At 39.0% G+C, this 12,126-nt stretch overlaps 2 protein-coding genes across 2 annotated transcripts; both read right to left on the bottom strand.

Annotated features, from left to right (window-relative positions):
• Positions 1 to 3,901: 3,901 nt before the first annotated feature.
• Positions 3,902 to 4,801, bottom strand: LOC105045053 (uncharacterized). The gene has a single exon (XM_010923212.4). It carries the CDS (start codon positions 4,683 to 4,685, stop codon positions 4,182 to 4,184), a length of 504 nt encoding a protein of 167 aa, XP_010921514.1. The 5' UTR covers positions 4,686 to 4,801; the 3' UTR covers positions 3,902 to 4,181.
• A 5,139-nt stretch (positions 4,802 to 9,940) lies between these two features.
• On the bottom strand, positions 9,941 to 10,712 carry LOC105036847 (uncharacterized). The gene has a single exon (XM_010912573.4). It carries the CDS (start codon positions 10,606 to 10,608, stop codon positions 10,099 to 10,101), a length of 510 nt encoding a protein of 169 aa, XP_010910875.1. The 5' UTR covers positions 10,609 to 10,712; the 3' UTR covers positions 9,941 to 10,098.
• Positions 10,713 to 12,126: the final 1,414 nt, after the last annotated feature.

Here is a 12,126-nt window from a genome sequence, read left to right as displayed (position 1 = left end):
GACCGGCTGGCGGCCCGACCGACCGACCGACTATCGGAGGGCCCGACCTCGGGGCCCCGACCGACCGACCGACTGTCGGAGGGCCCGACCGGCTGGCGGCCCGACCGACTAACCGACGGCCCGACGAACGACTCTGACTGGCCGATCGTAAGTCGGGCGGCAGGCCAACGGACGCCATCAGCGGCTAACCACGGCCATTCCACGGTCTATTCCCGACCGACTGAACCCAGAGGTCCGGTAGCCGACCCACTTGAAGCTCGCCGACCGACGGAGGAGTCCGACGCCACTCTGCTGGCCACCGACCTTGGGTCGGCCGACTCCACCAACCGCCGTACGGCCGCCAGACGTTGTCAGCTCTGACACGGACATGCGGCACAGTTACCTAGGGGCATTGTCCCGCCGAGAGCCGGGTCAACCCTGGTGATTAGACGGCTACACGGCGACATGACATTTTCACGGCGGCTCTGACAGCCTACAGTGAGTTGACAGTTCCTCACTTGTCCGCGCCATTAATGACGGCGCCATACCGAGCTCCACTATATATACCGGGGAAGGCAACAGTGCAAAGGATCGATCCGCCCGTCTCTCCCACATACGCAGGCTCGCTCCGCTCTCTCTCTCTCCCTCTCAGAGCTCTCTGTCTGCATTTCACTGTTGCCCAGTCACCTCTCTGACTTGACCGTCGGAGGGTCCCCGCCGGAGCCGCCTCCGGTCAGTGCGGACTTCCTTTTGCAGGTGCACGCTTCCCGGCGATCGGGCGACGAGGCGATTGGCCGCAACAAGAGTAATACAATTATTACTATTTATTGAGGTTTAGTAGATTTTTGGAGTAAAAAATAATATTGCTGGTTGGATGGTATTATAACAAAGCATATAAAACAAAAAACCTATTTTATAGAAATTTTTTGATGGATTTTTCTATCTAATTTTTTAATATTTTATTTTCAGACTCCCATAGATGTACCTATTCTTGTGTAATTTAAATCATCCAATTTATATCAAAAAAGAAGTACGTCTGCTCTTATGCATCAAAAGATTTTATGAATGTTTTATATGGAAGAATGTTTTGGTACCCAAAATGAATCACTCATAAGCAAATATGCCTAGCAGTGTGCACGATTCAATTTGGATGGACTTGGGGTCAAGTTTTAAAGCAAATCAATTTGATCGATTTGATAAAATCAAAGCTGAAACTAAGCCAATCATATAGAAAAATCAGTTCCAATCAAATTGAAAAAAATCTGTTCAATTTAATTCGATTTATTGAGATATAGACCATTGGATTTATGTCAAATAGGTAACTAACGGGATGGGCTAAATGAATAGTTCATAAAATTAGCTAAATGGACTAAATATATAATCCATAAATTGATGGAGCTAGGATAAAATATAAGAGAACTGATGGTGATGGTTCATTTAATATATATATACACACACAATGACAAGTTGGTCCAATTTGAATCGACTTTGTCAAAACTGAATTCAAAAGCGAGCTGATTTTTTTAGCTTTTTAAATTTTTAAATCAAAACTGAATCAAATTTGAAAAATAATAATTCAAATTGAACCAAAATTAGAAGTTCGAATCAGTTTTATAGTTTGATAGTTTTCCTTGCATGCCCTTAAATAGAACTTTAGTGGTGGGCAGGACCGGGAGAAGCTGTTAATCGCACGGGTGTTAGAGTTTTAGGATATTAAAATCCAATGAAGAGGAGACATTTGGTATCCCCACCCCCACCCAAAAAGCTACCCATGACATATTACATAGAAATATATTTATTAATCATATAAAATATATTATAATAAAATATTAATATATTTATTAATATATTAATAATTAATATATTATATAAAACTATATTTATTGGTATTATAAATTATTAATCTTATAAAAATATATTAATTATTATTATAGAATTAATATAAATATTTTTTATTAAAAAAATAAGGTAAATTGAAATAATATATTAAATATTTTTAATATATAGATATAAAGTATAATAAGATATTTCTACTTTAATTCAAAATTGTCATTGAATCATAATATGATAATAGCATGATTAATAATATATTATAATATAATATATATTATATATATAATATATAATATCAATATAATATAATGTCATATTGATATACTAATTTATTTTGCTAGATTAAGGGTTATTTTTATCCTTAAATTTCAGTCCAAAATTACTATCCGGGGGTGATCTTGGGTTCCAAACCTCGAAAACGGATATCCTATCACCGAGTTGAATAGTGATTTAAGAAGTGGGAGGGATTTTAGATCACTGCCACGTAGGATCATCATGGTATAATTAAATATAATAATTTTATTATCTCCATCCATATCATTTTTTATCTTAAATGGATCATTTCATACCAAACATGTTCTTAAAGCATAAGTATGCATTCATTATTGTGCTAATCTTAAGGACCAATTCCTCCCAACTTTTTGACAGATTCAAAGTTCCACCATCAATTCAATGAATTTATAGAATAATATGAATGTCCATGTAAGGATTATGCTCCTAAAATAATGGATCTCTTTCTAGAATATTAAAGAACAACAATCAAACCCCACGTCACTTTTGTTTCATAGCTTAAAACTTGTGATGGCTTCGCGTGCATTAAAAAATTTTGCACTTGATGTTAACATTTGACATTGTAAATGTTGACTTGAACATCTCAATTAGACATTAGGATGGGTACATAATGTTAACTATGCAATTATTTGCATATGTTGGTGGATCTGGTATATTTCTTTTTCCTTTTTATATGAGTAGGTGGTTGCAGGGGTAATGGGGTTCCGCAAATTCTTTGAACGTTGATCTATTTTTCTCTCTAAGCTATGAGAGAGAGATTTAAGGATGTATGGACCATGTTTGCTCCATTGACCTATAATATTAGAATAAATAAATAGTAACAAAATATCAATATATTAAATTTTTAATATATTTATATATTAAAATTTTGCGTGCATTACAAAATTCTGCATTTGATGATAATTCTTGACATGGTAAATGTTAACTTGAACATCTTAATATGACATTTGAATATATACATAATTTTAGTTGTTTTATTTGCATATGTTGGTAGATCATATATATATATATATATATATATATATATATATATATATATATATATATATATATATATATATATATATATATATATTGTTTCTCTTTTTATATGAGTAGATTGTTGCAGGGTAACGGGGGGCACTATGTTTTTGAAACCTATTTAGTCGTTGATCTATTTTTCTCTCCAAGTCATGAGATAGCAATTGAAGGATATGCCGACCACATTTGCTCCATTGACCTATAATATTAAAATAAATAAATAGTTACACAATACAAATATATCAAAAATTTTTTAAATATATAAATATATAATTTTATTATATATGTAATATCTGTATTACAAAATTTATAGAATTTTACAACCCATGCTTACAATAAAAATAATGTTAATTGATATCTTTTACTAAACATATCATGTAACTAACATAGAGCAGCAAAAATAATGAAAGAGTTTGGACTTAGAGGGTTAGCTCTTGTTATGGCTGAAATCAATTTCTAATCCTAAAAGATAAAATAATAATATATATTTTATTTTTTAACTTTAGCATTTTTCAAAATGGCTAATCCATGAGCCAAGCGATCGACCAACTTAGCTGGGTCGCATAGATTTTTGGAATTATAGATTTTGGATATATCCCATCCAAACATACTTTTGGGTCAAGAGTTTGGATGGATAATCTAATGAAACTCTCAGGTTGTAAAACATTGAACATTATGGGAGGTAATCCTTCATGAAATATCTGTGCTTCTTGTAATCACATCCAATTTTGATAAACACTTGACCTAAAGTCACGGCCTCATAAAAATCCTACTAGCAAGCAAAGTAATTAGCAACTTCATAGATTTCAACACATTGTCGCAATTAAAAGGAATAATTGCATAAATGTGGATAATTATCTTAGAGAGAATAAAGATTAGTATAGAATGAAAATGCTACTTTCTCCTGTTAATTCTCAATTGTTCTAACAAATAACAAATATTAGTTAGGCTCCCATCCCCGATAGCTGTACACTTGCAATTGGGAAAAAAAAAAACTCACGTGTCTTTCATGTGATGGTATGATATGATGGTGTAAACTTGAGAAACCTAAACAAACCCTACTTGGATTCGTGGATGGTGTCCAGCACGGGCCTCCACTGCCGGTGACCACCAACCCGTTGACCAGGGAAACCGCCAGCCTTCCCCTCCATCAACAACCCGTTCTCCTCCCCTCCCCTCTCCTCCTCTTCACCGGCTACCGCCGGGACTACCCGTCTCCCTGACCCACATCCCTGCTTCCCTTTCCTCCTCCCCCTCCTCCCACCTTTGATGGCGCCGATCACGACCGCGATCTGCCGGTCGGAGATCTTAGACCCGACCCGGTCCACCGGCAGCAGCAGGTACACCTCTCCGGGCCGCAGCTCCTCGTCGGCCCGCAAACCGGACACCCGTCGCGTCCTCACCACCTCCTCGGCGCGTGCCACGACGTGACCGGGAGCCTCCAGCATCAGATCCGCCACGCCGGCGGGGATCTCGACGCGCCGGAGATTCCCCTCGGAGTCCACCACCTTGGCCGTGCACGATCTGGTGCTCCGCCGGATGCATGAAGCGTGGTTACCCATGGATATCGTCGAAGACGTACGATGCGGTAGTGGTCCCTCTACTCTCGATCCTTCTTATCAAGGAAAAACTCGAGTCTTTAGCTGTGGAGACGAGAGGTTGGGTTGGGAGTTAGGAGACGAGGGGAGAGTATTTACAGGGATCGAGAGAACGAGTGGAGAAATCCAGTGAGAATGACGCGTGGCGAGACGAGTAAAAAGTTCATCGTAAGACCGCGGAGGGAAAGAGCTTTCGCTCGGCTGACGGCAAATCCGAGTGGACTTTGTCTTGTTCCGTGTCTTCTTGGGTGGAGAGACCGGCAGTCAGCCAAACTCTATTATTACGTGGAGGTTAAAATAGCGGACGCGGCCCATTCCGTTTCTCTCGCGTTGTTGGACTGGGGGCCGTTGTTCGTAGATTCGAGAAGAGGCACTGGGGCTTCTAAGCATGCACGGGTAATGGACGTATATGATGCACATCGATGTTTGAAGAAAAAAAAAAAAAAAAGGTCACCAGAGGGAGGGCCCCATGCACCTACTACTGGCCGATGCATGGAGGCTAGTGATGGAGCTATATCTGTGGAGATTCGACGTATCTACGGAGAGACGAATGGTTTTGTGGACGGGATCGCATGTTTTGTCATAAAGCACTTAGACTATATTTTATGGACTAATCAAGCGGTTATTTTTAATTTTTTTTTCATGATATTTTATTTTTTAATTTTTTTTTGGATGTATTCACATCAGGTTTGAATGAAAATTTTGTCTTAGCATTAAAAAAAAAAATTGATTGTAATTTTGTTAGCCAATATTTTTTTGGAGTAGATTTGATGAATAGAGTTTGTATATATATATATATATATATATATATTTTTTTTTTTATTTAATATATGTTAGATTCAATGTTGTTGCGGCCTTTTCCTTGACCGATGATGTCGTAGTCGTCGAAACACCGACGAGATCGATGTAGGTGGTGCAAGCCCTTCCGATCCGAGCTGAGTCTGGAGAAAAGCGGAGGCGGTGCTCCCCAGGACTATGGTCTGAACATGCCTTCCAGGGAGTCGACTATTACGATCGGGATGCACTTCAAAGCCACTGATCAGACACTCCAAGACCGTCAACTTGCCGGAGAGTTGATGAAAATGGTGATGCTTTCCGCAGACCAGGAAGTTAGGAAAGTGCGCCCAATATCGGAGATCCAATCGGGTGCCTACATGTCGTTGATCGGGAGAAGTACTTAGACTTTTTTTATTCAGTCATTTTCTTTTTTAGCCAAATAGATGACTTAGCCATTCTTTTGTATTGCAGATAATCTACGACATTACAATATTGTCGGAAGGGTTGATCAAGTCGATTCAGATCAACCCCGACTTGGAGGACAAAGCCCAGACCACTTGTGCACGGGCCGAGATCTCCAACGAGCTCCTCCAAGCTGCCGAGGAGCTAGAAAGAAGTAGAGAGAAGATCTCTTTGGTAGAGGCCGAGTTGGCAAATCTGGCGGCCCAATAGCAAAGCGATAAGAAGGAGTTTGAGAAGCTGAAAGCCGATTATCAAAAAAGATGGAGTCGGTCGAGAGCACCCTCATCGAGGAGAAGAAGAAGAAGGTACTAAAGGTGGAGACGACTGTCGAAGAGGCCGAGAACACCGTCAAGAAAGTCGAGAAGATCGTCGAGCAAGCCGAGAAGACCATTGTTGAACTTCAAGAGAAATTGACGGCGATAGAAACTCAGGCCTAGGAAGCTACTTCTCGAGCACTGATCGAGTTTCAAGAGTCGAAAGAGTATGAGGATGAGCCTGCCGACGTCGGTGCGGATGCGTTCCAGCTTGAGTTCATGGAGTGTAAGAAGCAAATTCACCACCTTATGCCCAAGCTGGACCTAAGCTCCATTCAGCCTGACAAGGAGTCGAATGAGTCGGGTGATGAGGATGCAGAGGCCGAAGCGGACCATCCCCAACCAAGCTCCCGAACATCTCTTGTACTTCCTTTTTTTTATTTTGTATTTGTAATAAATTTTTTTGAAAATGAAATGAAATCTTTCTTTATGAATTGTCTGACCCCTTTTGTGTGTGCACTTTTTCTTTACTTTCTTGATAAGCTTTTCAAAATTGACTAAATAATGAAATCGATAATAAAATAAAATAGATTGTAGAAGGTAGCTAACCGAGTAGGTTGTAGTTGAATTAATTAAACTTGAGAAAATTCTCCAAATCATGTAATCGACTTTCGCAGGCGAACTCAGCCAGAGCGAAGTCATAATCATAAATCATCCGCCATAGGTTGTCCCATTAAGTAGGAACTTATAGGCGATTTTTAGGATCAGTAGATCTTTGGTGGGTCAATATAAAGCCGACTTAGCACAACTTATTTTTGCCGGATCGTATGACGAACCCCAACTTTTATGCTTGTAGTCCTTGGGTCATTGCGAGTATAGTGGCAGTTGTCGGACCGTGTGGCTCTGGTAATCAGATTTTAGCTGATTAATACAATGATTTCGTCTAAGTCTCACATTCAATCTGATGCTGCAGCTTTTGGCGAGCGTGCTTATGATTGAAGGATCCATTTGTTGTTAAGAATGGGCCCACTCCCAGCTTCATTAGTAGGGTATGAGCCGACTAGGGCTTCGTCAGATACGAGCCGATGAGGGAGTGATTGTATTGTAGTTTGCCGAGAATTTGAGTTATAAGGCATATAACTTGTAAGAAGAAAGATTCTTTTTTTTATTTGAGGAAGGTATTTTTACTGATAATATATTTGTGGTTCTTGGCATTCTAAGTTCGAGGGATCTCGGTACCATCCAAGTTCTCAATTTTGTATGTCCCTAGTCATAGGACTGTAGAGACTATGTAGAAATCGATCTTCCCAATTCGAAAATAATTTTTCTTGCTCAGTGAGCTTGAAAATTTTTGATCTCCTTAGGACTAAGTCTCCTATTTGGAAGATCTTTGACTTGACTCAGGAGTTATAATATCGCGCCACCCTTTGTTGGTAGGAGGTTATTCTTAGTTGAGTTTTTTCTCGAGTTTCTTCGAGTAAATCCAAGTCTGCTCGTCTCTTGTTCGAGTTGGTAGATTCGTCATAGTATTCCACTCGAGTTGAAGGTAGGTCGATTTCAACTGGAATCATGACTTCGATTCTAAATGCCAACTTGAATAGAGTTTTTTCGGTTAGAATCTGAAGAGTTGTTTGGTAGGATCATAGGACATTGTGAAGCTCATTGGTCTAGCTTTCTTTAGCTTGATCGATTCTGGTCTTTAGGCCTTAAAGAATCATCCTGTTGGTTAGTTCAGCTTCTTCATTGGATTGGAGATGTCCGACCGAAATAAGCTTGTGGATAATATGATACTTTGCACAGAATTCTTTGAATCTGACGTTGTTGAATTGTCAGTTGTTATTGGTGATGATTGCTTGAGATAGATCGAATCGATAGATGACGGACTTCCACAAGAAGCTGGTAGTCTTTTGTTTCATTATCTGTGCTAATGGTTCGGCTTCGACCTATTTAGTAAAGTAGTCAATGGCCACTATGAAAAAATTTTTTTGTCCACTGGTAGGCGGGAATGGACCGAGTAGGTCCACACCCCATTGATCAAATGGCCAAGATGCCGAGATGGTCGTAAGATGGCTGGATGGGAGCCTCTGAATGCTGGTGAATCTTTGATATTGGTCGCACTTCTGCACCAAATCATCGCATCTTTCTATATGGTTGACAATAATATCCCTGCCAAGGATCTTGTAGGACAGTGACTTACCCCCCAAGTGGTTGCCATAAATACCTTCATGCACCTCCCAGAGGATGTAATCGGCCTCGAAAGGTCGGAGACACTTGAGCAGGGATAGAGATGCTGACCTTCCATAAAGTTGATTATCAATGATTAGGTACTGAGTCGCCAACCTTTTTACTCAGCACATCTCGACAGGATCAGTCGGCAAGTCTCCATCTGTCAAAAATTTGACGAACGGGTCAATCCAACTTGGCTCTTGTCTGATTTCAATCTGACAGATTTCTTCCTGTGAGTCAATACTTGGGCTCTTGAGATGCTCGATGAAGATTTTTTCAAGATCTCTGTAACCAAAAGTGACGAGACGGGATAGAGAGTTAGCTCGAGCATTCTCGAAGTGAGGGATGTGAGAAATTTCGAAGTAATCAAAATATGACTGTAGAAACTTAAGCGTTTGTAGATATATGGAGAGAATAGGGTCTCAGATCGCATATTCTCCTCGAGACTGTCCGATGACGAGTTGCGAATCAGTGAATACCTGTAGGTGCTTGACATCGAGATTCTGAGCAATCTTGAGTCCGACTATTAGGGCCTCATATTCTGCTTGGTTGTTTGAAGCCTTAAAGCCGAATCGAAGAGTGCATATTCGGTCACCATCCTGTCAATATTGATCAAGATCAGGTCCGCGCTATATCTTTAAGTGTTTGAAGCTCTATCAACGTGTAAAATCCAGGTGGGCTCTTGAGTGCTCTCTAAGGAGTTGCCCTTGACTTGATCATTGTCCGTTAGGGTACACTCGACAATGAAGTTGGTAAGAATCTAAAATTTCATTGACGTTCTTGGGACAAAAGAAAGATCAAACTTGGTGAGCTCGACCGCCCACTTTGCCATTCTCCTCGAGGTGTTTTGTCTGTGAAGTATTGACCTTAGGGGGAGGTCAGTGAGAATTTTTATTGAATGGGCCTAGAAGTAGGACTGTAACCGTCGAATAGTAGTCATGATTGCAAAGATGACTTTCTCAATTCTGAAATATCTCAATTCGACATCGTGCAGCACCCAGCTTACATAATAGACGGATCTTTGTACTCTATCTTCTTCTCAGATCAGTACCGAGTTGATGGTTTTAGAAGTGGTGGCTACATATGTGAGTAATTCATCGTCGGTGCAGGATTTCGTCAAGAGTGGAGGAGAGATGAGGTATCACTTCAACTCTTCAATAGACTTTTGACACTCTTCCGTCCAGGTAAAGTCTTTCGTTTACCTAAGGGTCTTAAAGAAAGAGAGGCACCGCTCCATAGACTTGGAAATAAATCAACTTAAGTATGCAATTCTCCCCACTAATCTCTGAATGTCCTTTCGAGAATCAGGAGGTTTCATATCGAGAACCGCTTTGATTTTTTCGGGATTGACCTCGATGCTTCTATTTGCTACCATAAAATCGAGAAATTTTTCTGATGTGATAGATTTCAATACATTGTTGAAATTAAAAGAAATAATTGCATAAATATGGATAATTATCTTAGAGATAATAAAGATTAGTATAGAATGAAAATGCTACTTTCTCCTGTTAATGCTCAATTGTTCTAACAAATAACAAATATTAGTTAGGCTCCCATCCCCTATAGCTGTACACTTGCAATTGGGAAAAAAAAAACTCACGTGTCTTACGTTTGATGGTGTGATATGATGGTGTAAACTTGAGAAACCTAAACAAACCCTACTTGGATTCGTGGATGGTGTCAAGCACGGGCCTCCACTGCCGGTGACCACCAACCCGTTGACCAGAGAAACCGGCAGCCTTCCCCTCCATCAACAACCCGTTCTCCCCCCCTCCCTTCTCCTCCTCTTCACCGGCTACCGCCGGGACTACCCGTCTCCCAGAACCACATCCCTGCTTCCCTTTCCTCCTCCCCCTCCTCCCACCTTTGATGGCGCCGATCACGACCGCGATCTGCCGGTCGGAGATCCTAGACCCGACCCGGTCCACCGGCAGCAGCAGGTACACCTCTCCGGGCCGCAGCTCCTCGTCGGCCCTTAAACCGGACACCCGTCGCGTCCTCACCACCTCCTCGACGCGTGCCACCACGTGACCGGGAGCCTCCAGCATCAGATCCGCCACGCCAGCGGGGATCTCGACGCGCCGGAGATTCCCCTCGGAGTCCACCACCTTGGCCGTGCACGATCTGGTGCTCCGCCGGATGCATGAAGCGTGGTTACCCATGGACATCGTCGAAGACGTACGATGCGGTAGCGGTCCCTCTACTCTCGATCTTTCTTCTCAAGGAAAAACTCGAGTCTTTAGCTGTGGAGATGAGAGGTTGGGTTGGGAGTTTGGAGACGAGGGGAGAGTATTTACAGGAATCGAGAGGAAGGAGTGGAGAAATCCGGTGAGAATGACGCGTGGCGAGACGAGTAAAAAGTTCATCGTAGACCGCGGAAGGGAAGAGCGAGTTCTTTTCCCAAATAATACGAAAAAAAAATTTTTTTATCAAAATATATTCAAACCAAACTTATTTACCAAATTGATGTGAGAGGGAAAAACGCCATTTTGAATGGCATTTTTTCCCCTGCCACGTCAACCCCCATTTCCACGGTGGCGCCATCTGGAATGGCGCTTTTAAAAACGCCATTCCAAATGGCGCTTTTAAAAATGCCATTTTTAATGGCGTTTTCAAAATGGCATTTTTCAATTTTCCCACCCAAAAATAAAAGAAAAAATCATGGGAAAATGGAAAATTTTTTTTTTAAAATTTGAAATTAGTGAATAAATAAAAAATTTAAATTTTGATTGAATTTTAAAATATAAAGATTTGAATTTGTAATTCATTAAAAAAATTAATTTAGATTTTTTATTTCAAATTTTTTTTAAAAGATGTCCAAAAAAATCTTAAGAAATTCAAAAAAAATTATCATAGAAAATAAAAAAAGAGAAAAAGATTCAAAAAATTTTTAAAAATAGGTTAAAAAAATTTTATAAAAATATAAAGAATTGAAAAAAAATAGAAATTGTAATTGTAATTGAAGAACAAAGTTTATAATTTTTAATTTTAAGAAATAAGAATTAAAATTGTAATTAAAATTAAAAATAATATTTTAAATAACTAAATTAATTTAAATATTATTATTTAAAAAATATTTTAAATAAAGAAAAAAAAGGGAGGAAAATTTAATTTGAATTAAATTTTGATCAAAAAATAAATCCAGTGTAAAAATGTGGAAAAAAAATTTTGTAAATTGAACTTTAGAAAAAATAATAATTTTTTAATTAAAGAAAAAGAATACGTAATAGAATGCTAAAAAGAAAAAAATAGAAGAAAAATGAAATTATAATTTAAAATGATAACTATTTTAAAATAAATAAAAAAAAGTATCATAGGAAAATAAAAAAATAATAATAAAATAAGAATTATAATTATAAATTTTAAAAAAATTTAATTTTAATTTAAATTAAAAATTATCATTTAAATTATTATTTTTATTTTTTAATTTAATTTATTTATTAATAGATTACAAATACATAATATAAAAAATTATAAGAAAAGTAGATTTATATTTTTTAGTCGACCCTATGAATCGACTCATGGCTAAAAGAGTTTAACGGCACGCAAAATTTTTGACTGCGACACTCTGTGAGTCGATCCCTTGACTTTCTTTCTGGTAATTTTTAATTTTTAAATTTTTTAAAAAGAGGAAGAGAGAGGAAGAGGGAGAGAGGAGGCAGCTCACCGTCGTGCTGTCGGAGAGA

The sequence above is a fragment of the Elaeis guineensis genome, chromosome 5, assembly GCF_000442705.2.
Source record: "Elaeis guineensis isolate ETL-2024a chromosome 5, EG11, whole genome shotgun sequence".
NCBI lineage: Eukaryota > Viridiplantae > Streptophyta > Magnoliopsida > Arecales > Arecaceae > Elaeis > Elaeis guineensis.
Note: the sequence above shows the minus strand (reverse complement) of the source record. Positions and strands in the feature narration are given on the sequence as shown.

Excerpts from the sequence above, each read along its gene's own strand:
- LOC105045053 (XM_010923212.4), bottom strand. The coding sequence starts at position 4,685 with ATGGGTAACCACGCTTCATGCATCCGGCGGAGCACCAGATCGTGCACG.
- LOC105036847 (XM_010912573.4), bottom strand. The coding sequence starts at position 10,608 with ATGTCCATGGGTAACCACGCTTCATGCATCCGGCGGAGCACCAGATCG.